We start from the raw sequence: 25,223 nt of genomic DNA, 5'->3' as shown, positions 1-25,223 counted from the left end.
AATCCTCTCCTAGTAGAGATACACAGGGTGACTAGAACTTAGGAGAACTGAGGAAGGAGCTTATGGAGACTCTCAAGTGTCCCCCAGTTGGTGAAAGGAACATAGAGAACGAAGGCGTGACATAGGAGTGTGAGCGTAGTGACCCTTGGCGGGGCTGGATCGAGTCAGGCTTGCTCAGGGTCTGCCGTGAAGGCTCTGAGATGGAATCAGAGTTAGGATACCATCGTAATAACTGCCGTCAGGAGTGACTCACTGAACTTTGGTGGTGGTGTTGGGATAAAGACCTGACTAAATGATAGCTCCTTGTCTGGGTGGGAATGAGGGACAGTTAAGGGAAGGTGGCACACTGTGTCACTGCATGGAGCAGCAGCAGCCTGGTGCAGGTGTTCTCCACAGGGACTGCCTTTCTACAGAAGTCATGGAGACTTTGCAGCAGGGACTACAGGACTGTGGAGCTAAAGGTGAAGGACAAATTAAGAATGTGGTGGAGCAAGAAAGAAGGCAGATTCTGTTTGCTTTGCTGTGTGTCTGCACTAGTTTTCTGTGGCTATAGTAGTATATCCAAGGAAATCAGTATATAGTTGTAGGACAGCATGGTGGGGCAAAGCTACTCACATCCCAAATCAGGGAACAGAGAGCAGGAGGGAGGGATAGGAAGAGATGAGGCCCAGAGCCCCTCAGCCTTTCACGTGGCTGCACCTCCTGCAGGTCCATGGTACCTCCCAGCAGTGACACCCTGGAGACCAAGCCTTAACACGGGGGTGCCCAGACCATCATCATGGGGAGTTTTGCATTTTGAATGTCAGAGAGGGCTTCTAGGCTTAGATGATGTTGCTTTGCAGTGCTTGTTGTTGGTGTGATGAGGATTGCTTTCCTTCTGGGACAGCGGATTGAGGATTTTAGGGATACAGAACAGTGCTAGCTGTGTGATTTTTTTTTCTGCTTCTTTTACCATAATACACACAGACAGTGCTTGTGACCCCTTTGCTCATGATTTCACTGTTGGTTTCCAAGCTGCAGTATGGAGACAGCAAAGAGAACCCTCTCAACTACTGGCTGTACAAAGAGGAGAGTGAGAAGAAGCACAGGAAGGCAAAAGATGCAGATCGAGAGAGGAAGCACCGGGACAGAAGCAGCACAAGGGAGAAGAGGGAGAAACACTCGAAAGAGAAGGGGAACTCGCTCTCTGACAGGGAGACGGAGGAGAGACACCGAGAGAAGCGGCACAAGGAAGGGCTTCATCATGACGAGGAGAGGCGCCGAAGTCACTCAGACAAAAAAGAGAGGTCTGCCAAGGAAGAGCACAAGAAGAGGGAAGCCAAGGTACCATTTCCCCGGCCACCGCCTTTATGTCGTCCTGAGGCCACCGTGTAGCAAGCGTTGCTCAGTGTAGCCTGGTAATGTTAGGATCTGCAGTCTGATATCCTGTTAGGTTTGGTCTCTGGAACGAAACACCTGACAAACCGGTGAAGGGAGGATGGTTTATTTTGTCTCGTGTTTTCAGAGATTCAGCGTGGTGGGGAGAGAACAGCCTGTGCTGCAGCTTTTCAGGCCTCCAGAGTATGCGACGCGGCCACCCACATTAGGTGGGCCTTTCCCTGGTTGAGCTGAACTCTCTGGACACATTTTCATGACACAGTCAGAGTGTGCTTTGTAAATACTGTAGGAACTTCTCTACGTAATCAAGTTGACGTAGTTAACCATCAAAATGGTTATGACATATGAAAATGTGACTTAAGTCAATACTTTGTAATCTAATCAATAGAGGGAGATTATTAATCTTTTAAAAAGTATGAACTCAAATCTTTTAGATATGTGGTGAGTGTACTGCCCCCCACCCCGCCAGATGTGAGGTCTCGCTGTGTTGTGCAGGCTGGTCTGGAGCTCGAGTGATCCTCCTTCCTGTCCTCCTCCTCCTCCTCCTCCTTCTTTTTTTAAAAGACAGGGTTTCTCTGTAGCTTTGGAGCCTGTCCTAGAACTAGCTCTGTAGAGCCGTTTGGCCTTGAACTCACAGAGATCCACCTACCTCTGCCTCTTGAGTGCTGGGATCAAAGGTGTGTGCCACTACCACCTGGCCTGCCTTTGTCTTCCAATCAGCATAGCTTACTGGTGTTTGCCATCACAACCAGCTGTTAATGTACGTTTAACAGAAAATTAAAAATCTGTCATTAAAACTTGAAATTTAACATTAGAAAGGTAGCTATTACTTTTAAAGGAGAAAGTGATCAAGTTACTTGTTCAATTTGAACCAGAATTGATAAACAGTTTACAAAAACGAATAAAACTGTGTAGCTGCTGATTGTATAGACTCTAGTTTCCTCCCATATGCATTTACTTCATCATTCTAGTCCGTGTTTTCTGGGACCCTCTGTGGCCACTTTTGTTCTCAGATACATACTTTGAGCTGCTCTGTTTCTACAGAACTTAAACACTCGTCCTGTACCTGGTCACATGTTTATTATATAATAGTCACTGTAGAATAAACATCCCTCAAACATTTATCATTTGTTTATGGTAAAAGCTTAAAGTCCTTTTAGTTTTTTAATGTGTATAGTATGTTCTTACAAGGGTATCTCTGACAATAATTCTAAGTTGTTATGTTTATAAATACTTTTAAATCAGCAGCACCATACAAACCCTAGAAAACATGGGTTTCCAGCCTATTTGCAGTAGTTAAATTTATGATTGAATTTTTTGTTTCATGTTTGACTTTTGCTTCTAGGAACCTGAAAAGGAAGACCTTGATTTAGAGGCTACTGGGACTGAGGAATATCTGGCCAATTTTGAAGATGATTTTGAAGTATGTATAAAATTTAATTTTTTCTCAGTTTAACAATGTATTCTTTTTTTTTTTTTTTTTTTTAAAGATTTATTTATTTATTATGTATACAGCATGTATGTCTGCAGGCCAGAAGAGGGCACCAGATCTCATTACAGATGGTTGTGAGCCACCATGTGGTTGCTGGGAATTGAACTCAGGACCTCTGGAAGAGCAGTCAGTGCTCTTAACCTCTGAGCCATCTCTCCAGCCCTTAACAATGTATTCTTAAAAATTAGTGCATGTGTAGTAATTTTTTTTTTCAAGACAGGGATTCTCTATGTAGTCCTGGCTATCCTGGAACTTGCTCTGTAGACCAGGCTGGCCCTGAACTCAGAGTTTACCTGCCTCTGCCTCCCAAGTGCTGGCATTAAAGGTGTACACCACCACTGCCTGGTGCATGTGTAATAATTTAGTAGGCCTTATCTCTCTAGTCCATGTCTGTTAAGTTTTTATGTAGATCTGGTTATTACCTGTGCAAAGCTTACTATGTTCCCACAAGTGCTTGTCCTCACCGTGTTTGGTAATTAAAGAGTTTTATAGTTTAACCCCATTGTAAGTGTGCTACATTCAAACACTTACATGTGTGTGCATGTCTCACTATATGTATGCACAATCCTTCACAACCTTAACACAAGGTTTATACATTATTAACATTTCTTAGTGTACATGGTTCTATATTATGTGGTTAGTTTTCAGAAGAACAAAGGCAGCAGTATATTGCAAATTTACAATCCAGCAACATTAAAATCAGTGCATTGTAAAATCTCCCTTAGCCATAATAAGGGTTTTGCTTATTTTAAAATATAAATTGTGATGTTTTGTTGTATGTGAGTATTAATTCAATTGCTTTAAGGGTGCCCAAATCCTTATTATTGTTTATAGGATTACGAAGATGACTTTGAGGTTTGTGAAGGAGATGATGACAGCAATAATGAGCATGACTCTAGAGAAAAAGCCGAAGAACTTCCTCCAGCCCAGAAAAGGGAGATACAAGAAATTCAAAAGGCAATCAGTGCAGAGAATGAAAGGGTTGGAGAGTTATCTTTGAAACTGTTTCAGAAGCAAGGTCGAATGGAGTATGAGAAGGAGTCCTGGGCAGGTATGCACAGGGACACTTAAAACCGGGAAACACGTTCCAGACGCTATGTAGACATTTGCTGAAAAGTCCCACAAGGTGGGCAGATGTTATACTTGATACATCAAGTAATCCTACGCTGTGTGCCTCCCTGAGCTCCACCTATGGCACAAGTCATGTGTGTTAAGGGTGGCTATGAACTGTCAGTCACTGTTGGTGAAGTTTTCCTGTCCCAACCGCCTGCTCCCAAATAACTGGCAGCTGCTTCCCAAATAACTGACTCAGAGATTTAATATAAATTATAAATGCTCAGCCAGTAGCTTGGGCTTATTACTAACTAGCTCTTACATTTTAAGTTAACCCATATTTCTTATTTACTCTCTGCCACGTGATAGTACCTTTATTAGCATGGTACGTTCATTTCCTGCTCCTTCTGCATCTGGCTGGCAACTCTAGACTGCACCCTTCCTCATCCTATCATTCTTAGTTTGACTTTCCCACCTAACTTTATCCTCTTCAGCTATTGGCCAGTCAGCTTGTTTATTAAACCAATCACAGCGACAAATCTTCACAGTGTACAAAGGGATATTCCATAGCAAGTTGCTGTTCCCCGTGTACATCTATGCATATTGCCTGCGCTGTTAGCCTCTTGTGCAGGCTGTAGGCGTGTGTTCTTATTCCCTTTGGTAATGTCCTCCTTGAATTCTCACCAAGCAGCGGTCACATTGTTGTCAGGAGGATTGGGCTATGTGTCAGCAGAAGAGCTCCATGGGGCAGGTGGCAGGCCTGGCTAGCCCCACAGAAGCCCAGGAACATCCTACAGAACAGAGGAGAGCCCCATGAAGTGACTGTTAGGCTCAGGATGGCACTCAGCATGTCAGGAAGCGTACTGCCTACTGAACTTTTTCCTGAGGAATTTCCTTTATGAAATTTGAATTCTATTTTCTGAAAATTCTTGACATCTGGGCATGATAAGTTATGAGAATGAGAGTAAATAGTTTAAATCACTTAAAGGAAGAGTTATGACATTTAATGAAATATTTTCTTTTGAAATAGCACAAATGGGAAAATATTAGACTTATCAGACTAAATAATCTTGTAGTCTGCAATGGATAAAGCTAATAGCAATTAGTTATTACTACAGTGTAATAATGCAAATGGAAGTCTGGAAGAGTAATCAGCAATCACATTGTGTGACTACAAACTGTTGGGCAGTATGGATACTTAGTGCTCTGTAAATTGAGAGCTAGAAACATGAAGGCCAGGGCTGAATGGGCTTGGCAGAAGAAAGAACCCAGCCTTTTTACTGTGTGGACTGGCTGTTGCCCAGGTATTGGTACCATGGACTCATGATGGAGAGGCAGTGTACCTAGATCTATGTAATGAATCCATGAATAACCTTTTCATTTCATACATTTTTGCTGGGCATGATCTCTTCCTTAGCCTACTTGATAAGATTAATTGTTCGCTCTCACACACATTATTCCCTAGAAAATAGGAACTTTGGTTTTAGCTCTCTCAGCATTAAACTAGTACAAGGGGACAGAGTGGAGGGTGATTACCACGACAAAGTCATGTTCTGTGCTGTAGGTGGAACTCAGAAGAGGTTTAACAGTGCTCGGTCTTGTACTGTTTGAGGGTTTCAATCTCGACTTTTAATATCAGCTAGCTGCGTGAGCTTGAGCAGTATTTTAGTTTCCTTTCTGTTGTTGTGATAAGATACTGAGACCATAAGCAAAAGGGGAGGAAATGATTTATTTGGTATACACTTTCAGGTCACAGTCCATCACTAAAGGAAGTCAAGGCCGGAACCCAAGCAGGAGCTTGCAGCAGAAACCCTGGAAGAATGTTGCTTGTTGGCTTGCTGTCTGACTCATTCGCCAGCTCATGCTTAGCTAGCCCAGGACTACTGGCTTGGGGATGGTGTCGTCCATAGTGGGCAGAGCTCTCCTACATTGGTTAACGTAGTCAAGCCAGCCTTCAAGCCAGCCTTTACAGACACGTCCACAGACCAACCTGATACAATGACTTAATTATGATTTTTTTTTAGGTGATTCTAGGCTGTGTCATGTTGACAGTAAATGCTAGCTAGGGTAGACAGTTAGTTAACATCTCTGATTTTCAGTTTCTGTAAGGGTAAGACCTCCTCTAGATTGATAATTAAATAAGTTAATAACATACAACATACAGTTTGTGGTAGCATACTGTACCCGTTTGGCTCACCACAGCTGTCATAGGGTTGGTTTAGGAGAACATTCTTCCTCCTGGGGTTTATTTGCTTATAAACTTCTCATCTTACCATTTATTTTTGTGGCTATAGGAAGCTGATAAATACTTTTTTTCAGTGCACCGATGTCAACCATAGTGTCTGAAAGAGTTTTGACAACTCCAATTTTGGTATGTGTGCTGCTGAAACGAGCACGTTTTGACAACTCCAAAAGGCATATCTCTGTTGGTGGATGAGTGCCCAGTGCTGAAGGGTCCAGAGGTGGCATCTGTGACTTTAAAGACAGAGACAGGTTTCCTCATTTTAGAAGCTGGGACAGCTATTTTCTCAAGGTTGGGTTGGAGCTTTGGCATACTGATGTTCACAGCATGACCTACCCCATTAGTGCCAAAACTTGTACTTTGGTGTGGACCAGATACATGTTCTCCTCCAGAACCACACCGTCTACATCATTGGCCCTATGCTTTGAGGATTAGTGAGATTATGTACACGAAAGGCCTCTGAAGGTGTATAAACCACAAGATGGGTCTGTGTCTTAAACTCTTGTTAAGTGCAAATACATGTCCAAGAGGATTGAGGAGACAGATTAATATACAATTAAAATAAACATGTTGATAGCAGAGAAATTTAGGAACCCTTAGAAGAAAGTGGTGGATTGTGGGTGATTGTTTCCATCATAAAAGATAGACTAAGGGGTTGTTTTTCACAATATGAGCCTTTTCTGTCAGCCCACTAATGTGGACATCATGTCTTTTGAAATTTCAGTGTTCTGATGAAGGATATAATTTTCTTATTCTTAACTTTAGCATATCATTTTTGTCATCTGTGGACACCACACACACACACACACACACACACACACACACACACACACACACACACACACACACACATTCCCCCAAACAGTCTTATCACTGCAGGTATTCCAAGCTCAGTAGATACTGTATTTTCTCTTCTCCATACATCCTCATGATTAAGTTTAGTTTGTGAATTAGGTATAGTGAGAGGTGAACGATAGAAGAACAGTACAGCAGTCTGTTGTAACCAAAGCCAGGTGAATGTGGGCTTCTTTCAGTCAAATATTTTATGATCCTCTACTTACCCACCTTGTGTTGATAGGAGGTGATGGAGTGATTATCTAAATTGAGATGAGTGACATGGGTACTGGGACATATCTAGACTACTACTTACCTGACAATAGTATGTCAGAAGGAGGATCTTTGGATGACTCCAGATCGTTGGGTCTTGATGACCAGTGGTTGTGGATCAGGAGCCAACAGTGTCAATGGCGAGGAGTCTCAGTTGTGTAAACGTTTTTGGAAGAGCATTTTAATGGGAAGTAGCATTTCCTCCTACCACATTAGAATGTTGCTGCTGAGGTCATCCTTTGGTGATCCTGAGGGTGATTTTCATGCTGGGTTTTATGTGAGTCATGGTCCACAATTTTGTGTTTTAGTATCTGTGCAATTGAAAATGTTACAGCAGTGTTGATCAGTTTTGGTAATGTCCACCTTGCTGGTTGTATTTCATCTTCATCTTTCTATGCTCTGTAGGTGGTTCACAGGTTCTTCCAGAATCTCATTTGCTGATATTCTTCGATGGCCTTCAGTATTTTCTTCTACCTTTTCACTGAGAGCTTAAAATCCTGTTCCTCAGCTTGGCTTGTCCTGAATGATGTCTGTGACTTCCCAGTGGCTCTTGGTACCACTCCATCAGTCCTTCTAGCAATCTCCGGTTTTAACTGATTGCAGTGTTGTATGTTATTGCATCAATTTAATGATTCCCAACACCACACTGTGTCCCCATCAGGACCTATGTCAATTATAATCATATGCAGGACAGGCATATGTGGTCTTGTCAAGCACAGAGCTGTCATCCGAAGGGCCTAAAGCAGTGTGGTGTATTTGGTATAAAAATACAACCTTGAGGTTTTCATTTTGTCGACAGATTCTGGTGGTCAGGTGTGCTGTTATTGTTAGTAGGGCTTTAAATACCAACCCTTTTCCTTCCAAGTTTTTTTTCCCCCGCACTTCTGAGATAAAGCATTGGTGGAATCATTCTATAAACAAAATGGCTGTCACTAACACTCTTTGACTAAGTTGGTGGAACATGTCCAAGTGCTTTGCTTTCGTGAATGTGAACTCCTGGCTCTGCACACTGCACCTGATTTTGTCATGTACCCTGTTAGGGCACTTCGTGTAGAGCCAGATTGATCCATGGCTTCATGTTTTAAGCCCTGCTTCCTTCTTTTGCACATTTTTGTTGGCTTTTGTTTCTTTGGTAATCTCCTTGTATAGCCCAGGCTTGTCTTCAGCTCTTAATTTTCCTGCATCAGCCTTCTGAGTGCTAGGATTGCAGGCATATATCTGCATCATCACAGTTTTGTGAATGTAGTTTCCATCTGGCATCTTTCAGAAGAGCCTGGTTTCATTGCAGTTGAAGACTTGCTTCAGGTGGTGTCCTTCTTCCTAACCAGCTTCTTCACCTGCAGGCGAGGGGGACCCTTGCTGAGGCCTTCATAGACCAAGTGCTTTCTGAAGGGTTGGTTTGTTTTTATTTTATGAGTGTCCTGCATATGTGCATACACATCATACATGCAGAGGTCCAAAGAGGGCATCAGATCCTCTGAAACTGGGATTATGGACAGTTGAGAGCTGGGACCCAAACCCAGATCTTCACCAAGAGCAGCAAGGGCTGGAGCACTGAATGATCTCTAGTCCTCAAGTGCTTTCTGATACAACAGTTTGCCGTCAGCTTGAACACATTTCTGTTCGTGTTCTCCAATACAAGTCTAGTGCCTCGTCCCTCTTAATTAGGCTTACACCATGTACTGGTGTGGAAACTTCTGCAGGTTAAGATGCTGCAACACATGTAGCATGAATTTCTTATTCATATTTTCATGGATGGAGGATTTGATTTTACTGTTGAACTTAGCAACCTTGGTGTTTTTTTCTTTCCTTAAATTGAGGACATTCACCTTTTTATTTTAAGGAAGCTCTTTTGAAAATTTATTTGCTTGTGTGTATGTGTGTGTGAGACAGCATGTGCTTGTGATGGTGTTTATGTTGGGGTCAGAGGACAGCTTTCTAGAGTTGGTTCTCTCCTTCCATCTTGTGGGTTCTGGGGATCAACTCAGGTGGTCAGGCTTGTTGGTAAGTGACTTCATTTGCTATGCTACATGGTTGCCCTTGAGGAAGGTCCTAGTGGTTCCTTTTTGGTAAATCCATATTGCTATTCTTGTCCTTTTAGGGCATCTTTCAGGGTTCCCTGAGTGTTAGCAGTGTGATGCCAAGGGAGCTGATCTGATAACTGTGACTGAGTTGGGGGCAGGGAGCATCTACAGCCTGCCTATACCGAACGGAAGGACCGGTCACATTCTAGACAATGCATTGTGAGAGTTCGTCAAGCTACCCAGAACAACAAGCAAGGGAGTGCTTACAGCTGCTGGTTTTGGAATTACTCAGTTAATAATGTTGAGACCACAATTGACTGTAGGTAAATGGAGACTTAGAAAGTGAAACCACAATTGAGAGTTTACTGTATATCTTATTTTTTTTCAGACTATGTAGGATAGGAACAGAAAACTATATTTTATACATACATTTGTAAATATTTCTAAAACTCTTACTGGTGTGATTTATCAATTTCAAGTAAAAAATTATTGAGTGTGATTTTATATATGACTATAATTGTTTTACCTTTTTTTTTTTTACTTGAAGGAACTGTTTCATTGTCACAACAGCCTTTTTTCCCCTATGCAGATGCAAATGATTCCATCTCCAGAACCCCTGTTTGTGGAATTTTTGTGGATTTTGCAACAGCCTCGCATCGCCAGAAGAGCCGGAGTCAGGCTCTCAAGCAGAAGTAGGTATACTGAGGAGCTTGACACAGGTGTTTGTGTGCGTACCTGTCCTGCTGTGGACGGAATCCAGGTTCTTGTGCACTCTAGGTGAATATTCTCCCATTGAGCTGACCTCAGCTGTAGCTTTGTGTTAGTGCCTTTTGATGTCCCTTTCCTCAGCATGGTCTTAAAGCTAGAGTTTCCCATGTTTCATTGTTGACTGTGTAGGTGAATTGTCTGGATATTGAACCTAGTATTTTGTTTATTAGGCAAGTACTCTACCTCTAAGCTGTATCCCTAGCCTAGTCAGTTCTTTAATTAGTATTACAATTCTCTTTGTGTTCATCTCTTATTCTGGTTACTGTGTACTGTTCTGTATACTAGGTGTTTGCTATCTAATGTCTGCAGTAAATTCATGACTGACTGTTGTGGACTCAGCCCGGGAGTCAATGGTCTGTTTTGACTCCAACAGAATCACAACCATACATTTCAGATCTGGTGGACAGATTCTTGCTAAGGCAGATTGAGCTTGGCTCATGCTGCATTGAGGCTCTGTGGCACTGATCTTTTGAAATATAGGTAGAAGCCTCCATGACCTAATGATTTTTGTATTCTTGTATGCCTGCAAAACTATCAGCGTGTAAATGATACCAAGGTCTGCCACCAGCTCAAGCATTAATTAGACCCTTTGAAGCATGCATGGCTTTATTTAGCCTCTGAGTTCCTGGATGGCTGAATGTGGGGAAATACTTCTCTAGGCAGTCCTGTGTGGGCAGAGAACCCTAGAATACTCATCTCAAAGCACAGTCTTTCAAATGAGTTAAATAAATTTATAACATTGGTCCTGCAGTGGCTTGGAGACCATAACTTTTAATTTTGGCCTCCCATAAAGTCTGTGATAGTTGTGATCAGGGATGTTGAACCATAGTGGCTACAGAGCAAGGTCGGGAGCCACAGAGAAATGTTACAAGCAGGGTGAGAGGGTTGGAGAAGAAGAAAGCTTTTTTTTTCTCCTGCCTTCTTTCCTCAGTCTTCCACCTGGTGGGTCTTGAATGACCAGTGAGTCAATAGAAAAAAGTTATGCTGCCAGTGCATGAGTAAGTGTGTTCTGTTAGTAGGTTATAAATGTGTTTTCACTCACAGAGGTGAATACTTCCATGTGGAGTAGATGGAATATTAAAACAATGACAGTGTCCCAGTGTCCAGTGCAAGCATAGGATAAAATCTTGGCTGTAACAACCTGACAGGACCTTTGAGGAGGCAGTTTTCTATGATGTATGAAATGCATCTACCCAGTGACAGATGCTATTGAGCAGTGTACAGTTGTCAGAGCAACATTCCTTTCTGAACTAGGAGTTTCACAGGATGTGGACAAGACTCCGACCTCTTTCTATGACGAACAGTTTGTATCAAAAAAACTCTTGAGCTAAAACCAACTGTGAAAGTTAGATCTAAAACAACAGCAGTATGCACAAACTCTGAGATGCCTGCATGAACTAGTAACAGCTGGGACCACCAGGACCCAAAGGACTAAGCTCTACAAGACAAGTGTAGAGTGCCAACCTTGTGTTGCTGCTGTATTCCCATTCCAGGGGCTGTATGTGTTTCTCAAGGTGGTCAATTCAGGTAGAAAGCAAGAGCAGGAACTTTGACATTCACTTAGGGCTGGGGAGATGGAAAATATTTAGGACTTTGAAGTAGGAGAGCCCTTGCTAAACACCCCTGACTTTGGTTGAAGCTCCTAAGCCTCTGTGCTAGGAATAAAGGCAAGGCTGAAATAGATCTGACATCACAGAGCATGACACTGAGCCTCTCATCATCCCAGTAGGACCTGTTGAGTGTGACCTACTTGGATTCTCCTTGCCAGGAAGAGATTAAAAAGAAAATATCCAAAATTCCTACAGAATTTTCCACTCAATGTCTGTTATCCAGTAAATTACTAGACACATCAGAAACTGGGATCATATAGCTAAAACCAAGAGTGAAAAACAAAGAATAGTAATAGGTCCATGTATGATCTTGAGAGTAAATAATTTGATCTGGATTTTAAAAATAAGATTATAATAGCATGTGATTAATGTGTGTATAAGTAAATTAACAAGCAATATATTTGATCAGAACATTGAAATCAATGAGATAATCAAATTTTGGACTCTTCTCCAAAAATACAATAATTGAAACTAAAAATTAATTAGTTCAATAGCAAGTTTTCAGAGGTGGCAGGTTAGTGGGTTGGAGAGAGGATAATGGGAAGTTTCCAACTTGAAGTGAAGATATGGAAGGGGGCTGGTAAAGAGACTACACAGTCGTGACACAGAGTGAGACTCATCTGACGTGTATAATCAAATCCCAGGAAGGACAAAGAGAAGGACTGGGGCAGAAGCTGTATTTTAAGACATACTATCTGCAGATTTTCAAAAATCTATGAATGTAAACAAGTTAAGGCTTAAAAGGTCCAAGAAGCATAAACGTAGATAATAAAGAAGAGTAAACACAACCACAGTAGAGAGAATCCAGTCAGACTACTGAGCACCAGATGCCAGGTGGGTGGGGAAGCTGCAGCTTGAAAGCTGGAGCAGACAGCTTCAGTGGGAGGTTTGCAAAGGAAAATACAGACCACGGTGACAGACATGCTCCAAGTAAACAAGCTGAAAGTGAGTAATGTCCTTAAAAATTAAAGTAAAAGCTACACATTTTCAGACCTACAAAAACCATGAGAACTCCTTGCTCACAGACCTATACTAAAAGAAATGGACATTATTTCAGGCAGAAGCAACTGATGCCAGATAAAAACATGGACTCCTAAAGAGAGGACTGAAAGAGGGAAGGGTAAGTTTATGAACAAGTAGATATCAACACTGACTGAATCAAAGACTGTAGTATCTTGTGAAACTAAACATATAGAATTAACTTCTTAACAGTTTAGCCCAAGAATTGGGGAAATAAAGGGGATAAAAAGTTATTGTAAGGTCCTGGCAAACAGAGATTAAAAAAAAAAAACACTTAATTTAAATTAAATTTTAATAGGGCAAGGGTACTTGTTGAAATATTTAGGCTACCCATTCAAAGGTAATAAGAAGAAATTGTAACACATGAATAAGCAGAATAATTAAAGCACATGATCAACCCAATGTTAGGCAAGAAAAGCAAAAACAAAAGAATAGAGAATATATGGAAAATAGAAAGATGGTAAAGTAACCTAAAACGTATCAATAATGATATTAAATGCTTGTAGGCTTTAAAATTCAATTTTAAGGCATAGATTTTACAACTGGAAAAATAAGTATATTTTAGTGTATTAGTTAGGGTTTCTATTGCTGTCAAGAGACAGCATGACCACAGCAACTCTTACAAAGGAAAACATTTAATTGGAGTGGCTCTTTTACAGCTTGTTTACAGTTTGGAGGTTTAGTCGATTATTGTCATGGCAGGAAGCAAGGCAGCATGCAGGCAGACATGGTGCTGGAGAAGGAACTGAGAGTTCTTACATCTTGACTCACAAGCAACAGGAAGTGGTCAGACACTGGTGGGGGTGGGGAGGGGGCGTATCTTGAGCATGGGAGATCTTTAAGCCCGCCCCTCAGTGACACACGTCCTCTAATAAGACCATGCCTACTCCAACATGACCACACCTCCTAGTAGTACCACTCCCTTTGGGGACCATTTTCTTTCAAACCACCACATTTAGGAAAGAAACTTTGCATGCCAGACACAGAAAGGCTGAAAATAAATGGGTGGGGAAAGATGTGTCAAGCGAACATTAACTAAAACAATATGATGTCACCCATGTCAGGCAAACTTAAGAATGAGGAGGCTATGTTACTTCATAAAGGTAAAGGGAGGCGTAGCAAAGCCTGACCAACGCACCTGTTTACCCAACAGCAGTGCTACATAGCACACACCCCAAAAACCCAGCAGAACCCGAAGGAGAAATAGTGTCCACAAATATAGTAAATGATTTTTAAAAATAATCTTTCTAGATTTATATATTTTATTTTTTATGTGTATGAGTGTATTGCTCATATATGTGTCTATGCATCACATATGTGCCTGGTGCCCATAGAAGCCACAGAAGTCAGGAGGAAGTATTGGAGTTATGGACAATTGTTAACTACCAGTTAGTGCTGGGAATTGAATCTGGGTCCTCTGTAAGAACAGCATTTTCATAATTGCTGAGCCATCTCTCCAGCCCACACAGCCAGATTTTTCTTTTTTAACACATTTGTCTTTTTGGAGATAGAAATTTAGTGCAAACAAAAATATGGTGGCGTTTTATAACATTTAAACAGTCAATGGACCAAGGTGACGTAGATCACTGACCATAATGGAATTAAGCTCCAGATCAATAGAAAATCAAGGAGAAAATTTCTAGAAGTTAGAAAATTAAACATTGTAGTTCTTGATGAACATAAGTAAAAGAAGAAATTAGGAGAATTTTTGGTGCTGGTGGTTTAGACTGAGGCCCTCTCTGTACTAGACACATGCACTGAGCCACACCCAGGCCCACAGAGCCACACCCAGGCCCACAAACTGCTTTTAACAGTGACAGTGAAACCTCTGTCTGGGATGTGCTGAACCTACACCAACAGACCAGTGAAGGGAGTGTGAAAAGGCTTGATATTGGTGGTTCAAGCAGCCATGCCAGGAGCCTGGGAAAAGGCAGCAATTAATTAGAAATTAAAAGGAATGAAATAAAATGTAAGAGCAAAAATCTGTAAAATTGAAAGCATTTGTAATAAATTTAGCAAAGCCAAAATTATTCTTGGAAATTTTTCTTAAATTGTATAAACTCCATGGTAGGTCTTGATTAAGTACAATAAAGAAAGAAAACAAAGACAGTAAAAATGGAAAAGAGAACATTACTGCAGATCTTACTAAATTAAATAAGATTATATAAATAACTGCGAGTAATAATTTAGGTGAAATGAGTAAACCTTAGAAAGTCACAACTGGTCACCAGAGATCCAAAATGCAGTAGAACATTTAGGCATCCATATGTTTGTTAAATGTGTTTCATACGTAAACCACTTTCCTACAAGTTAAAGTACAAAGTTAGCCTATTGTCTTCTAAATATCTGAGGAAATAACTCCCATTTTCACAGATTCCAGAGAATAGAAAAATAGGCCACATTTCTAACTTCTGAATTTTTTTCCTGAGGCTTAGCCAGACTTTGACTTAAAATTTTGTGACTATGAAAGTGAAAAGGGGGTGTGTGTGTGTGTGTGTGTGTGTGTGTGTGTGTGTGTGTGTGTGTGCGCGTGCGCGTGCGTGCAGGAGTTCGAGCACACATGAGCACATACATAGACTGTGGAGTGGGGACATGATTTATTACGGCCTTTGTCTCACTTGACTATGTATTCTAAGAAGTCTCTCAAAAGGCTATCCAAAGCTGAGCAATGATGGCACATTCTTTTAATCTCAGCACTCAAGAGGCAGGTGTATCCCTGTGAATTCAAGGCCAGCCTGGTCTACAGAGTGAGTTACAGGACAGCCAAGACTACACAGAGTAACTCTGTCTCAAAAAACAGAACAAACAAAAAAATCAAACCAAACCAAAAAACTCAAAAGGTATCCAAATGACGAATAAGTAGAAAATCTCATATCAAAGCAAGTGGGTGGTCCAGTTCTTAGACCAGACAAAATCTGAGAGCTGGTGGACTACTGATCTAAGTCCTGGAATCCAAATGCTCAAGAGCGTGGAGTTCTGATGCCCAAAGACAGAAGAGGATGCTGACTCCTGAATGGAAAGCAAGATTTCATACTGACTCCTGAATGGAAAGCAAGATTTCATACTTCCTGTGTCTTTTGTCCCCCCAGAGCCACCAGCCTATTGGGTTACACAAGCTCACTGTGGACAGATGCTCTTCAGTCATCCCAGCAACTCAGATGTCAATGCCTCAGATACCCTCACAGACACTTTGAGACAGCCCAGCTACCCCAGTCAAATGCTGACTCATCTGGATGTCTGTTTCAGCAAAGAGGCAGACTCATGCTTTTGAATAGCCACCTTAGTATCCCTAAATCTCGTCATCCATCTCACAACGACACCCAAAACGTGTAATACCTTAGAATTAGGAACACAGGGTTGGGTTAACATCAACTCATGTCATTATCACCTTCCTAGAACAGAAAACTATGTAGTCATCTCAACAAATACAGACAACAACAGCATCCAACATTACAAAGAGTAGCACATACTATGAAGACCCAGGAAATTAAAAAAAAAAAGTTCTATTATAAATCCCAGTAAGGGTGTGTGTGAATTCATACCTTTCAGGATGCTGATTCTGAAAATTATATAGAAGTACTAAGAGTCAGGAGTAGTGAAGACATTATTGAAGGAGAAAAGATTAGAGGCTTTGAACTCAGATGCCAAAGTTAATTACAAAACCCAGTGATTGTGCTGTATTCTTAGCACAAGAAATCAGTCTGATTAAGTACAGGGTGGGGAGCATCAGCCATGGCACACTGTCATTGATTGTGTGTGGTTGCTGTGCAGTAGTAGAGCAAGGAAGATTTTCTGTGGCTGATGCTGGAATAGCTAGATAAGTGCACAGAAACAGTAAGCTGAGCCCCGTCTTGAGCCACCCACACAGGGAAGATGTGGACAGCCGGGGAACGTGGGATGTTCTTCTGTGGCTGGGGAAAATAGCTGAAGGAAGTTTGGAGACAGAATTGAAGGTAGTATGTAGAAAGACAGGATGGTGTCCAGAGAATAGGATGGTGGAGAAGTGAGAGCTGTGTGAGGACTCGGTGTGAGTGGAGGAGGACAGGCGAGGAGAGAAGTAAGAGCAAGTGTACTGAACACCAGCAGTGTGGGAGTGCTGGTGTTGGCAGAAATAAAAGCTCTTGGTGCTCAGCTTGCTTTAGCCTGGGGGAGGGGCAGTGGACAACTAAGGGTTGAGTCCAGGGCCTGTCACCATTAGGGTGTCTGGGAGAAAAAAAAGAAACCAGTATAAATGGTTGGGAAAGAAGACTGAGGCAGCAAGAGGGAACCAAGTGTCAGGTGTGGGGAGTCCAGTGTCTGGGCTTACTGCTGTCAGATGCTGTTTCCTGTGGAAATAGGCTTCTGTAGCCTCCAGGAGGATGTACTATCAGAAATGTCATCGTACTAGCCAACACTCTAAATACTGAAAAAAGTGAATCAGTCAAGAAACTTCTGGTATACGTATGTTGTAACGTTATCAACCTTCGTGTACTGCAATGGACCAGTTGCACGTTTGGTTCATGATATATTCACGCCATTACTTTGTGACTGCTTTTATTTAGTTCATTTTTTCCCTTTCTGCTAGGGCTCTAATGTAGGGTCTCCTATAAGTTAGGAAAATATTTGGCCACTGAGTTACACCCTCAGCTTCTATTTAATTATTTAAAATAATTATTGAGTACTTGAGACTCACTCTTATTACTGATATGTGACCCTAAGATACACCCTCCTGCATGTACCTGAGTGTATTATTCAATTTAATTTTTGTTTCCAATCTGTTTTAAAGGACACGAAGTACAAAACTGCTCCGGCTTATTGATTTAGACTTTTCATTCACTTTTTCTCTCTTGGACCTACCACCAGTAAATGAGTATGACATGTATATTAGGAACTTCGGGAAAAAAAATACCAAGCAGGTTAGTAAAAGCTGTGTTATCTAATGGAAGTATAGTATGTGTGTGTGCGCCTTGTCTCTTTTCTAGAATATTAGAATTGGAAATGGTCTCTGAAGGTTGTTGAGAGAAAGAGTGTCCTCTGTAACTTGGTACTCATAAACTCAAAGAATGGAAAGTCTAAAGATAGCCCGGTGGGCATGATGAATGACTGGTACAGAAGACAGTGTCTCAGTTTCTTTTCTGGTCTCTCTGATAAAATACCCTGACAAAAGCAACTTAGGGGACAAAGAATTTATTTTAGCTCACAAGTCCAGGTTACTGCCCACCATAGCAGGGAGGTCTCAGCAGCAGGAGCCTGAGAGAATTAGTCCCGTTACATCTGCACTCAGAAGAGTAGATGACAGATGCATGCATAGTTGTGCTCAGCTAGTTTCTCTCTTTTTATGCCATCCAGAACCCAAGCCCAGGGAACTGTGTCACCCACTTCTAGGCAGGATCTTCCCACATCAATTAGTGTTCAAGAAAGTCCTGCATAGGCCAACCTATCCCAGCCTCAAGAATGCTCACCTTTAAAAAATTTTGAAGTTAGCTTTTTTAAAAAAAATGTGGTTGCTTTTATCTTCAGTAATGGCAAATTGCTCTGAAATTGAAGCTAGATGTTAATTCTAACCCCCTTTTTTCTCTAAGGCATATGTTCAGTACAATGAAGATAATGTTGAGAGAGACGTTCAGACTGAAGAGATAGAAACCAGGGATGTGTGGACCCAGCACCCAGGAGAAGGCACTGTTGTATCTGGAGGTAACCTTGGTACTCTTGAGTGTTGATTGTCTACTCTCTTTACAGTAGGTTTCGTTTTGTTTTTACTTAATTCCTTTTTCTTGTGTGTTTCTTTTTGATGTGGTTGTTAGTATATGACTGTGGAAGCGCCTTTTCATTATTCCTTTGAAAAAACAAATTAGCTCATGTTAATGAATGAGATTAGAGCTGTTGAACCACCGGGAATCATTAAATTGACCTAGAACCATGGCTAACCCCTGACCTGGATTTGTAATGAGGTTGGGAAGATATTCCAAATACTCACCATATAACTGTAGGACAAACTCTGTTCTGAGACTCAGATAGTTTGTTCTCATCAGTATAGAATTTTCACTTTTTAAGTGCAATTTGAAGATGTGTTCCATTAGTGCAGACCAGAGGTTTCTAGAACATAGATGTGCAACTATCCAGATGAATTATACATTACTGGTTGATTTTTTTTTCTTAAGGAATTATCTCTGTACAGCAAGGAATATATCCTCAGGTAACCTCACCATAAGAAACCTCTAGGCATTGTATCTCTTATTTCAAGCACCCCAAACAATAAGTGTTGCAGATTTCTCATCTGTAGATGCTTGACCTGTAACCTAAAACTAGCACCGAACACACTAGTTCCTTTCACTGTATTCCTTAAGACAGTTGAATCGGATTCAGCTCATGAACTTACTATAGAACAATGTGAAATTGGAAACAACCTCAAATAGAGAATGTAATGCAATGTTCTGACTTTTCCTAGGGATCTCAGTATTTGCAACACTGCTTTGAATGCTGTGATTTATAAAGCATAATTGTTTTGGAGTTGACTTTATTAATTTAATAAACCTACATTTTATTGTAGGTAGTGAAGAAAAAGACTTCTCTGATGTCATAGTTGTACCAAAGATTGACACTCCACGTCTGTCTAGTTTTCTCCGGGCAGCATGCCAGGTACATTCTGTGTTGCATGTCCTCTTCTGTGTTAGTGCTTAAGGGCTCATTATTTTCAGAAATAGTGCTACTGAAATCTTGGAGCTTTGTGGCTTAGAATCAGTTCTTCATTTTCAAGTATTATTTTCTTACAGATTATCAGTAATACTTTCATTAAGTTCTTGTATGCAAAATGACACTAGGTAAATATATATCACTGAAAATCCTGTGTTTTGTGGTTCTATACTTTAATAATTTCCTACACATCATGTCCGCCTCGACCAGCAAGGAAGACGCGACGCCAAGCTCTTCTCCAAGCAGTTTATTCAGGAACCTTGAACAATCTTCTGACCCCGGGGAAAGCCATCTTCTTCTCCCCTCTCACTCTCACTCACTCTCACTCTGACTCTCACTCTCACTCTCACTCTCTCTCTCTCCCTCTTACACTCTCTCTCTCTCTCTCTCACACACACACACACACACACACACACACACACACACACACACTCACACTCACACACACTCTGATCTCCTATCTCCTCCGATCTTCCATCTCCTTCCTCTCCTCCGATCTTCTTCCTGGGGAAAGCCAGCCCACACCCTTTATAGCCACTGGGCAATCAACCCCGTGGTGCCACGTGGACAATGCCGATAGGGTCAGACATATGCAAGCAAGCCAGATTAGGTCCAGGTGTGCAGAAGCAAGCCAGATCCTAGCCTTAGCCAAATAAGGAGCATCTGCCATCGGGAAGGCAGAAGCCAGACGCCGCGCCATCTTTGAGGCACGGCCGTGCACGGCTCTCTACACCTACAGTTGGAAATAATTATGGACTCTTAAGCCAAACATGTTAAGCTGGCAAAACAAGTGTAAATCTATGCAGTATTTGTAAATAATGACCTCAAGATTTTAACAACTGGCTGTGGAAAATTTCAAACTACACAATTGTGAGCTCCACGTACTGCAGCACATATCCCCTCAACTGGCTCCTTCTTCCTTATTGTTCCCTTCTCCCATCATTCACCTGATTATTTTGAAACTAACCCTCTAACTTTTATTCTACATATATTTAAGTGTAGATCTCTAAAAGAGAAAGGTCTTTTGTTGATGTAAAAACACAGCTTTCACCTCAAAGGGAATAAGAAAGTTTATTTTAGAGCCTTAAGTGACCTTGGCCTGGACACACAGATTTAGGTTACCCTAAATACCATGTTTCAACACGGTAGACAGTTGCATGAAGTTTTTATAGTTACAGAACAGAAGAAAATCCTAAATCAAAGCACTTTTCAGATACACTGTGAGAACCTCAGGTAGGAGGGCCACGGCAATGGGAGGAAGTCTGTGCTGTAGGCCTCAGACACTGTCTAACGACATTCTTAGTCTCTGAGTTAGTAATCCTAAGGTCATAAGGACAGGCACAAAGGTGGGCAATGAAAGGCTTTCAGGAGCTAAAGAGATAACGTGAGGCAATTTGACTGTGGACTTGTAATATTCCAACTCTCCACCCCTACAAAATTCTTTACCACAGGTGTGACCTACAAACGTTGGTAATTTCAAATATGTTAAGATATGAAGTTGATATCCTAATCTCTATGTTGTCTCTAACTTTTTATATAAACTTAGAATTTAAATATGGGGTAGAAAAAACAGCATAATAGTGTTAAGCTTTGACAGGTTGATTAGATCAAGTCTGTTCATCAGATTCTGTTATGAATACCTACCAACTACTTTGCCTCAGTGTCTCAGTTACAGAGGGATTTGTGGCTTAGAAATAGGATTAGGCTGGACATATTTGTTACTATTGTCAGGTTCTGTGTTGGTGTGAAGTTTTGGGACTAAGGAGAGAGTCCTCGGTACATTGCAGTGAGGAGGAGGACGTGTGGTGACAGTGTGGGGACCGGGGTCAGCCTGCATCTCACAGCCTCTTTTGTGCACACCCATCTCTGTCTCTATATCTATAATTTTTTTTCGAGACACGGTTTCTCCGTGTACTTTTGGAGCCTGTCCTGGATCTCACTCTGTAGACCAGGCTGGCCTTGAACTCACAGAGATCCACCTGGCTCTGCTTCCCCAGAGCTGAGATTAAAGGCATGCACCACCGCTGCCCAACCTTAAAAATTATTTTTTAATTTTATTGTGTATGGGTGTTTCGTCTTCCTGTCTATCTGTGCACCGTATGTGTACACTGTGGTCCTGAAGAGGCCAAAAAAGTCCCTGGACTAGAGTAACAGGTGCTTGTGGGCTACCATGTAGGTGCTGGGAATTAAACCCAGGCTCCCTGCAAGAGAGCCATCTCTCCAGTCCCTGCTCGCGTGTCTTTCAAAGGTGGTTGCTGTTTTGCTTGAAGAGGACCGTTTGGCAGCTGGACCCAGCTGGAATCCCCAGGCACAAGACAAAGCTCTGAACATCAGCGACAACTCCTCCCAACTAAACACAAATCTGCCGTTCCTTCAGGGTAAGAGAGGCCTTTCCTCATGTCGATTTATAGGCAAACACAAATATTTATATTGAAGTAATGATCATTAATGTTACATATTTTTAAGTTGATGGAGTTTATTGTATATAAAATAGAGAAAGACTCAGTGGCTACAGAATTGCAAATGAATGGTGAGGATTCTTTTCTTAAATGTATATGTTAAATTTATAATTTACAATTTTCATGAGTTAATTAGAAGGCTGACAGTAATTTAAATTAGTGAAATTATTTAGTAAATGGAAAATAAGATTGTGTTTGTTTTAAGTCTTGTAATTCTTTTCAAGCAGTTACTCAGATAATGCACAGCTATGGAAATGGTAAACAGATAAAACGTATGATTCATAGTATTTAAACTAGTTTAAACCAATTGCATTTGCAAGGGCAAATTGGAATTTTTATCTCATTTATCATCTATCTATCTATCAATTTATCTATTAATCTATCTATCTATTTTGATACACTGTCTCAGTTGTTAGGCAGGCTTTGAACTCTTGAGCCTCCTGCCATGGTCTCCCTGGATTATAAACACACAAAAACAGGGCCAATGCAGCTTCCTAGTCTCGTGTCTCTCATGCCAGCTGCTGCCTGCGGGCTTGAGCTTACGGTGCTGTCACTGACGGGTGAGCCCTGCCCGCAGGCCGTGAGCTGAACTGCATGGCGGGTTTAAGTTTTGCTCAGGCAGACAGAAAAGATTACAGATACACGGTAAAGACAGATTCAGATGGAAAAAACCTCTAACCGAGTTACAGTGTGTTTAAAAAGGCACATAGGCTTGGGAGAGAAAAGAGAAATGGTATAGACAGTCATAAAAACAAAAATACTTTAAAAATAATAAAGTCTATAAAATAAAGTAATAAAAAATATAATAAACCACGTAAAGATGGGAAATACACAGTCTGGATTCTGTGTGTATTGTGTTGTCTTTAGACCTGACACCTGTTTTGTGATATATAATTTTACTGTGTTAAAGCCTTTCTTTTTATTTAGACAAAAAGGGAGAAATGTGGAAGATTCCTTTACAATGTGTGAATATATGTCACCGTGATTGGTTTAATAAAGAAGCTGACTCACACACAAAATAAATAAATGTAAAAAAAAGAGAAAAGGCACCTTATTGGTGTTACTAAAAACTAGAAACCGGGCCTGTGAATGACTCAGTGGGTAAAGGGGGTTGATGCACAGGACTGGCAATCGCGAGAACCAACTCCATAAAGTTGTCCACTGACCTGGACACGTGTGCTTGCCCCTCCCATCATGTACACAAGCTAACACACACACACACACACACACACACACACACACACACACACACATACACACACTGGAAATCCAGTGGCAATGCTGGCAGAGTTTTGCTCATGAATTGTGAAGAAGCACATATACCCATTGTCATCCCTTTCCTAGAGGAGGACTTCAGGCTGCTTGAGGAGGCAGCGCTGAGGGGATGGCCGTGAGTGGTGAGGGGATGGCCGTGAGTGGATGAGGGGATGCGGGAGGACAGGTTTGATCCCAGCTGTGGATGGTATGGCCTGTGAATTGAGAAACTAGTAGGCATAGGCAGTAGGTGCAGGTTATCACGTATAGTTTTAATTAGCTAGTCCTACACAATTCTCACTAGACTATGGCTTAGCATCCTCCTGTTTCTTCGTCAGTAGCCCTGCTACTGAGAACTGTAGGGAAAGCAGCGCTGCCTCAGAAGTCTTGGAATCCATTCTTAGATGCTACACTGGCTTTGGATTAGAGTAGTTTTCTGTATGGAGTTCTGAGGACTGTTTTAAAGAGAACTGAGGTTCCTAACAATAGTGTCCTAGCAGCATGCCATGGAAGGAAGGCCATTCCAGTCATTTCCAGTGTGGTGCTGAATTTCAAAGACTCATGCACTTGGTGTGAGGAGCTGGTAGATGAGAGTGTTCTGTCCTGGCCTACACTTCTTTACAGAGAAAGAATTTCCTTTACTGAAGCCACAGGGTCAATGCGGACACACAATTTAGGTTTACACTGTAGGCGTTGATCACAACCCAGATTGGAGTGAGGATCTAACTCATTAGGTGCAGTGCTTCCTGGCATTCATGAAGCCTGAAGTTCAGTCCTCAGCACTGCAGAATGTGGTGGTGCATGTCTGAGGAGTGGAGGCGAGAAGATCAGAAGTTCAAGGTCATCTCAGTTATGGAGCGAGTTGAGGGAAACTAGAGCTGTGTGGGAACTTAACAACAGCACACTAGGTTTTTGTTCAGCTGTGAACAGACCGTGTTTGTTTCTTCACTGAATTATATTTTATGTGAGAATTTTGAAATGTTTGAAATGCTAAAGTGAAAATGCTTTTCTTATCTTCAGGGCGGAAAGTATCCTGTTTGCATGCCTCTCGAGTTCAGAGGCAGACCGTCGTCTCTGTTCATGACTTACCTGACAAGGCATTTGCCCCGTCTCTGGATAGCCGGCACCTCCTCTGTGTGTGGGATATTTGGCAGCCTTCAGGGCCCCAGAAGGTCCTGATATGTGAGTCAAAGGTATACTCAGGAGGAGTCTGTGCTTGTTTCCAGGAGGGTGGTGGCTGACAGTAAACATCACAAGGACAGGGTGCAGAGGTAACAGGCAGAATGGGGGCCCAAGTCGTGTCCTGTGTCTGGTGCCCTTGGCTCTGTTCCGACTCTAGAAGTTCACAGTTTAACAGGACATTTCCGACTGAGAAACTCAGGATTATCGTGCAGGAGGCTCTCTGTCACCTGTAAACTAACAAATGAACATAGTTACAGGCTTAATAAAAACATGGCCAGGATGGCCACAGGGCTGGGTATTTGGGTCATGCTTTTTAGGTTCTGATTCTCTAGATATCTTAATAGTCTTGTGCTTTCTTTGTGTTTCTTTTTCTTTTCTTTCTTCCTTTTTTTCCCCCTGACAGGAAGCATGTAGTAACCCAGGCTGGCCTTGAATTCTCCATGCAGCTGAAGATGACTTTGAACTTCTGATCTCCTGTCTCTACCTCTTGAGTGCAGCATTATAGACGTGCCCCGCCATCATTGTGCAGTTTCTTACTGTTGCTTGTAATAAGCGTCTTTGTCACTCAGATTCTTCTGCCTTATGTGACTCTGGTCCTGTCACTCGCAGGTCCACGGCCATCTTCCCTTTCATATATACATCATTTTTGATTGGGAAGTACTATGTCTTTATGTTCCTTGACTCAGCCAAACCAACAATATGTGAAGAACACCTTTTCCAGTGCCATTTTAGAGTCTTGGAAGTTTGCAGTAAAAGCCATGAATAAACTGTCAAACAGTGGACTTCCCAGGTTTGCGGTCCAGACGGTTGCAATGAATGGAAAGAATCATTAAGCACATTTTGTGTATCCAGATGTCTACTAGATGCTTCGCTTGTGATCATATTCCTACAGAGTGGATTTCTTACTCTACTGTCCATGTGAAAACACTCACACTTGGCCAAGTGAATTTTATTTTATATGCA

At 41.6% G+C, this 25,223-nt stretch overlaps 1 protein-coding gene across 8 annotated transcripts in view; it reads left to right on the top strand.

Moving 5' to 3' along the window:
- Dync2i1 (dynein 2 intermediate chain 1) overlaps window positions 1–25,223 on the top strand; it is a 120,714-nt gene that overhangs the window by 9,179 nt on the left and 86,312 nt on the right. For 6 of the 8 annotated variants that reach the window (XM_052739173.1, XM_052739174.1, XM_052739172.1 and 3 more), the window contains 9 exons: window positions 1,015–1,323; window positions 2,723–2,800; window positions 3,704–3,920; window positions 9,885–9,987; window positions 17,459–17,588; window positions 18,255–18,366; window positions 19,223–19,311; window positions 21,614–21,743; window positions 24,099–24,271. In XM_052739173.1, coding sequence (XP_052595133.1) covers window positions 1,015–1,323; window positions 2,723–2,800; window positions 3,704–3,920; window positions 9,885–9,987; window positions 17,459–17,588; window positions 18,255–18,366; window positions 19,223–19,311; window positions 21,614–21,743; window positions 24,099–24,271 — 1,341 coding nt within the window. Of the gene's footprint in view, window positions 1–1,014; window positions 1,324–2,722; window positions 2,801–3,703; window positions 3,921–9,884; window positions 10,073–17,458; window positions 17,589–18,254; window positions 18,367–19,222; window positions 19,312–21,613; window positions 21,744–24,098; window positions 24,272–25,223 lie in introns of those variants that run through there. The other 2 variants (XM_052739170.1, XM_052739177.1) reach the window with 2 other exon arrangements.

The sequence above is a fragment of the Peromyscus californicus genome, unplaced genomic scaffold (assembly GCF_007827085.1).
Source record: "Peromyscus californicus insignis strain IS unplaced genomic scaffold, ASM782708v3 Scaffold_15__1_contigs__length_86483966, whole genome shotgun sequence".
In the NCBI taxonomy this organism is placed as follows: Eukaryota; Metazoa; Chordata; class Mammalia; order Rodentia; family Cricetidae; genus Peromyscus; species Peromyscus californicus.
Note: the sequence above shows the minus strand (reverse complement) of the source record. Positions and strands in the feature narration are given on the sequence as shown.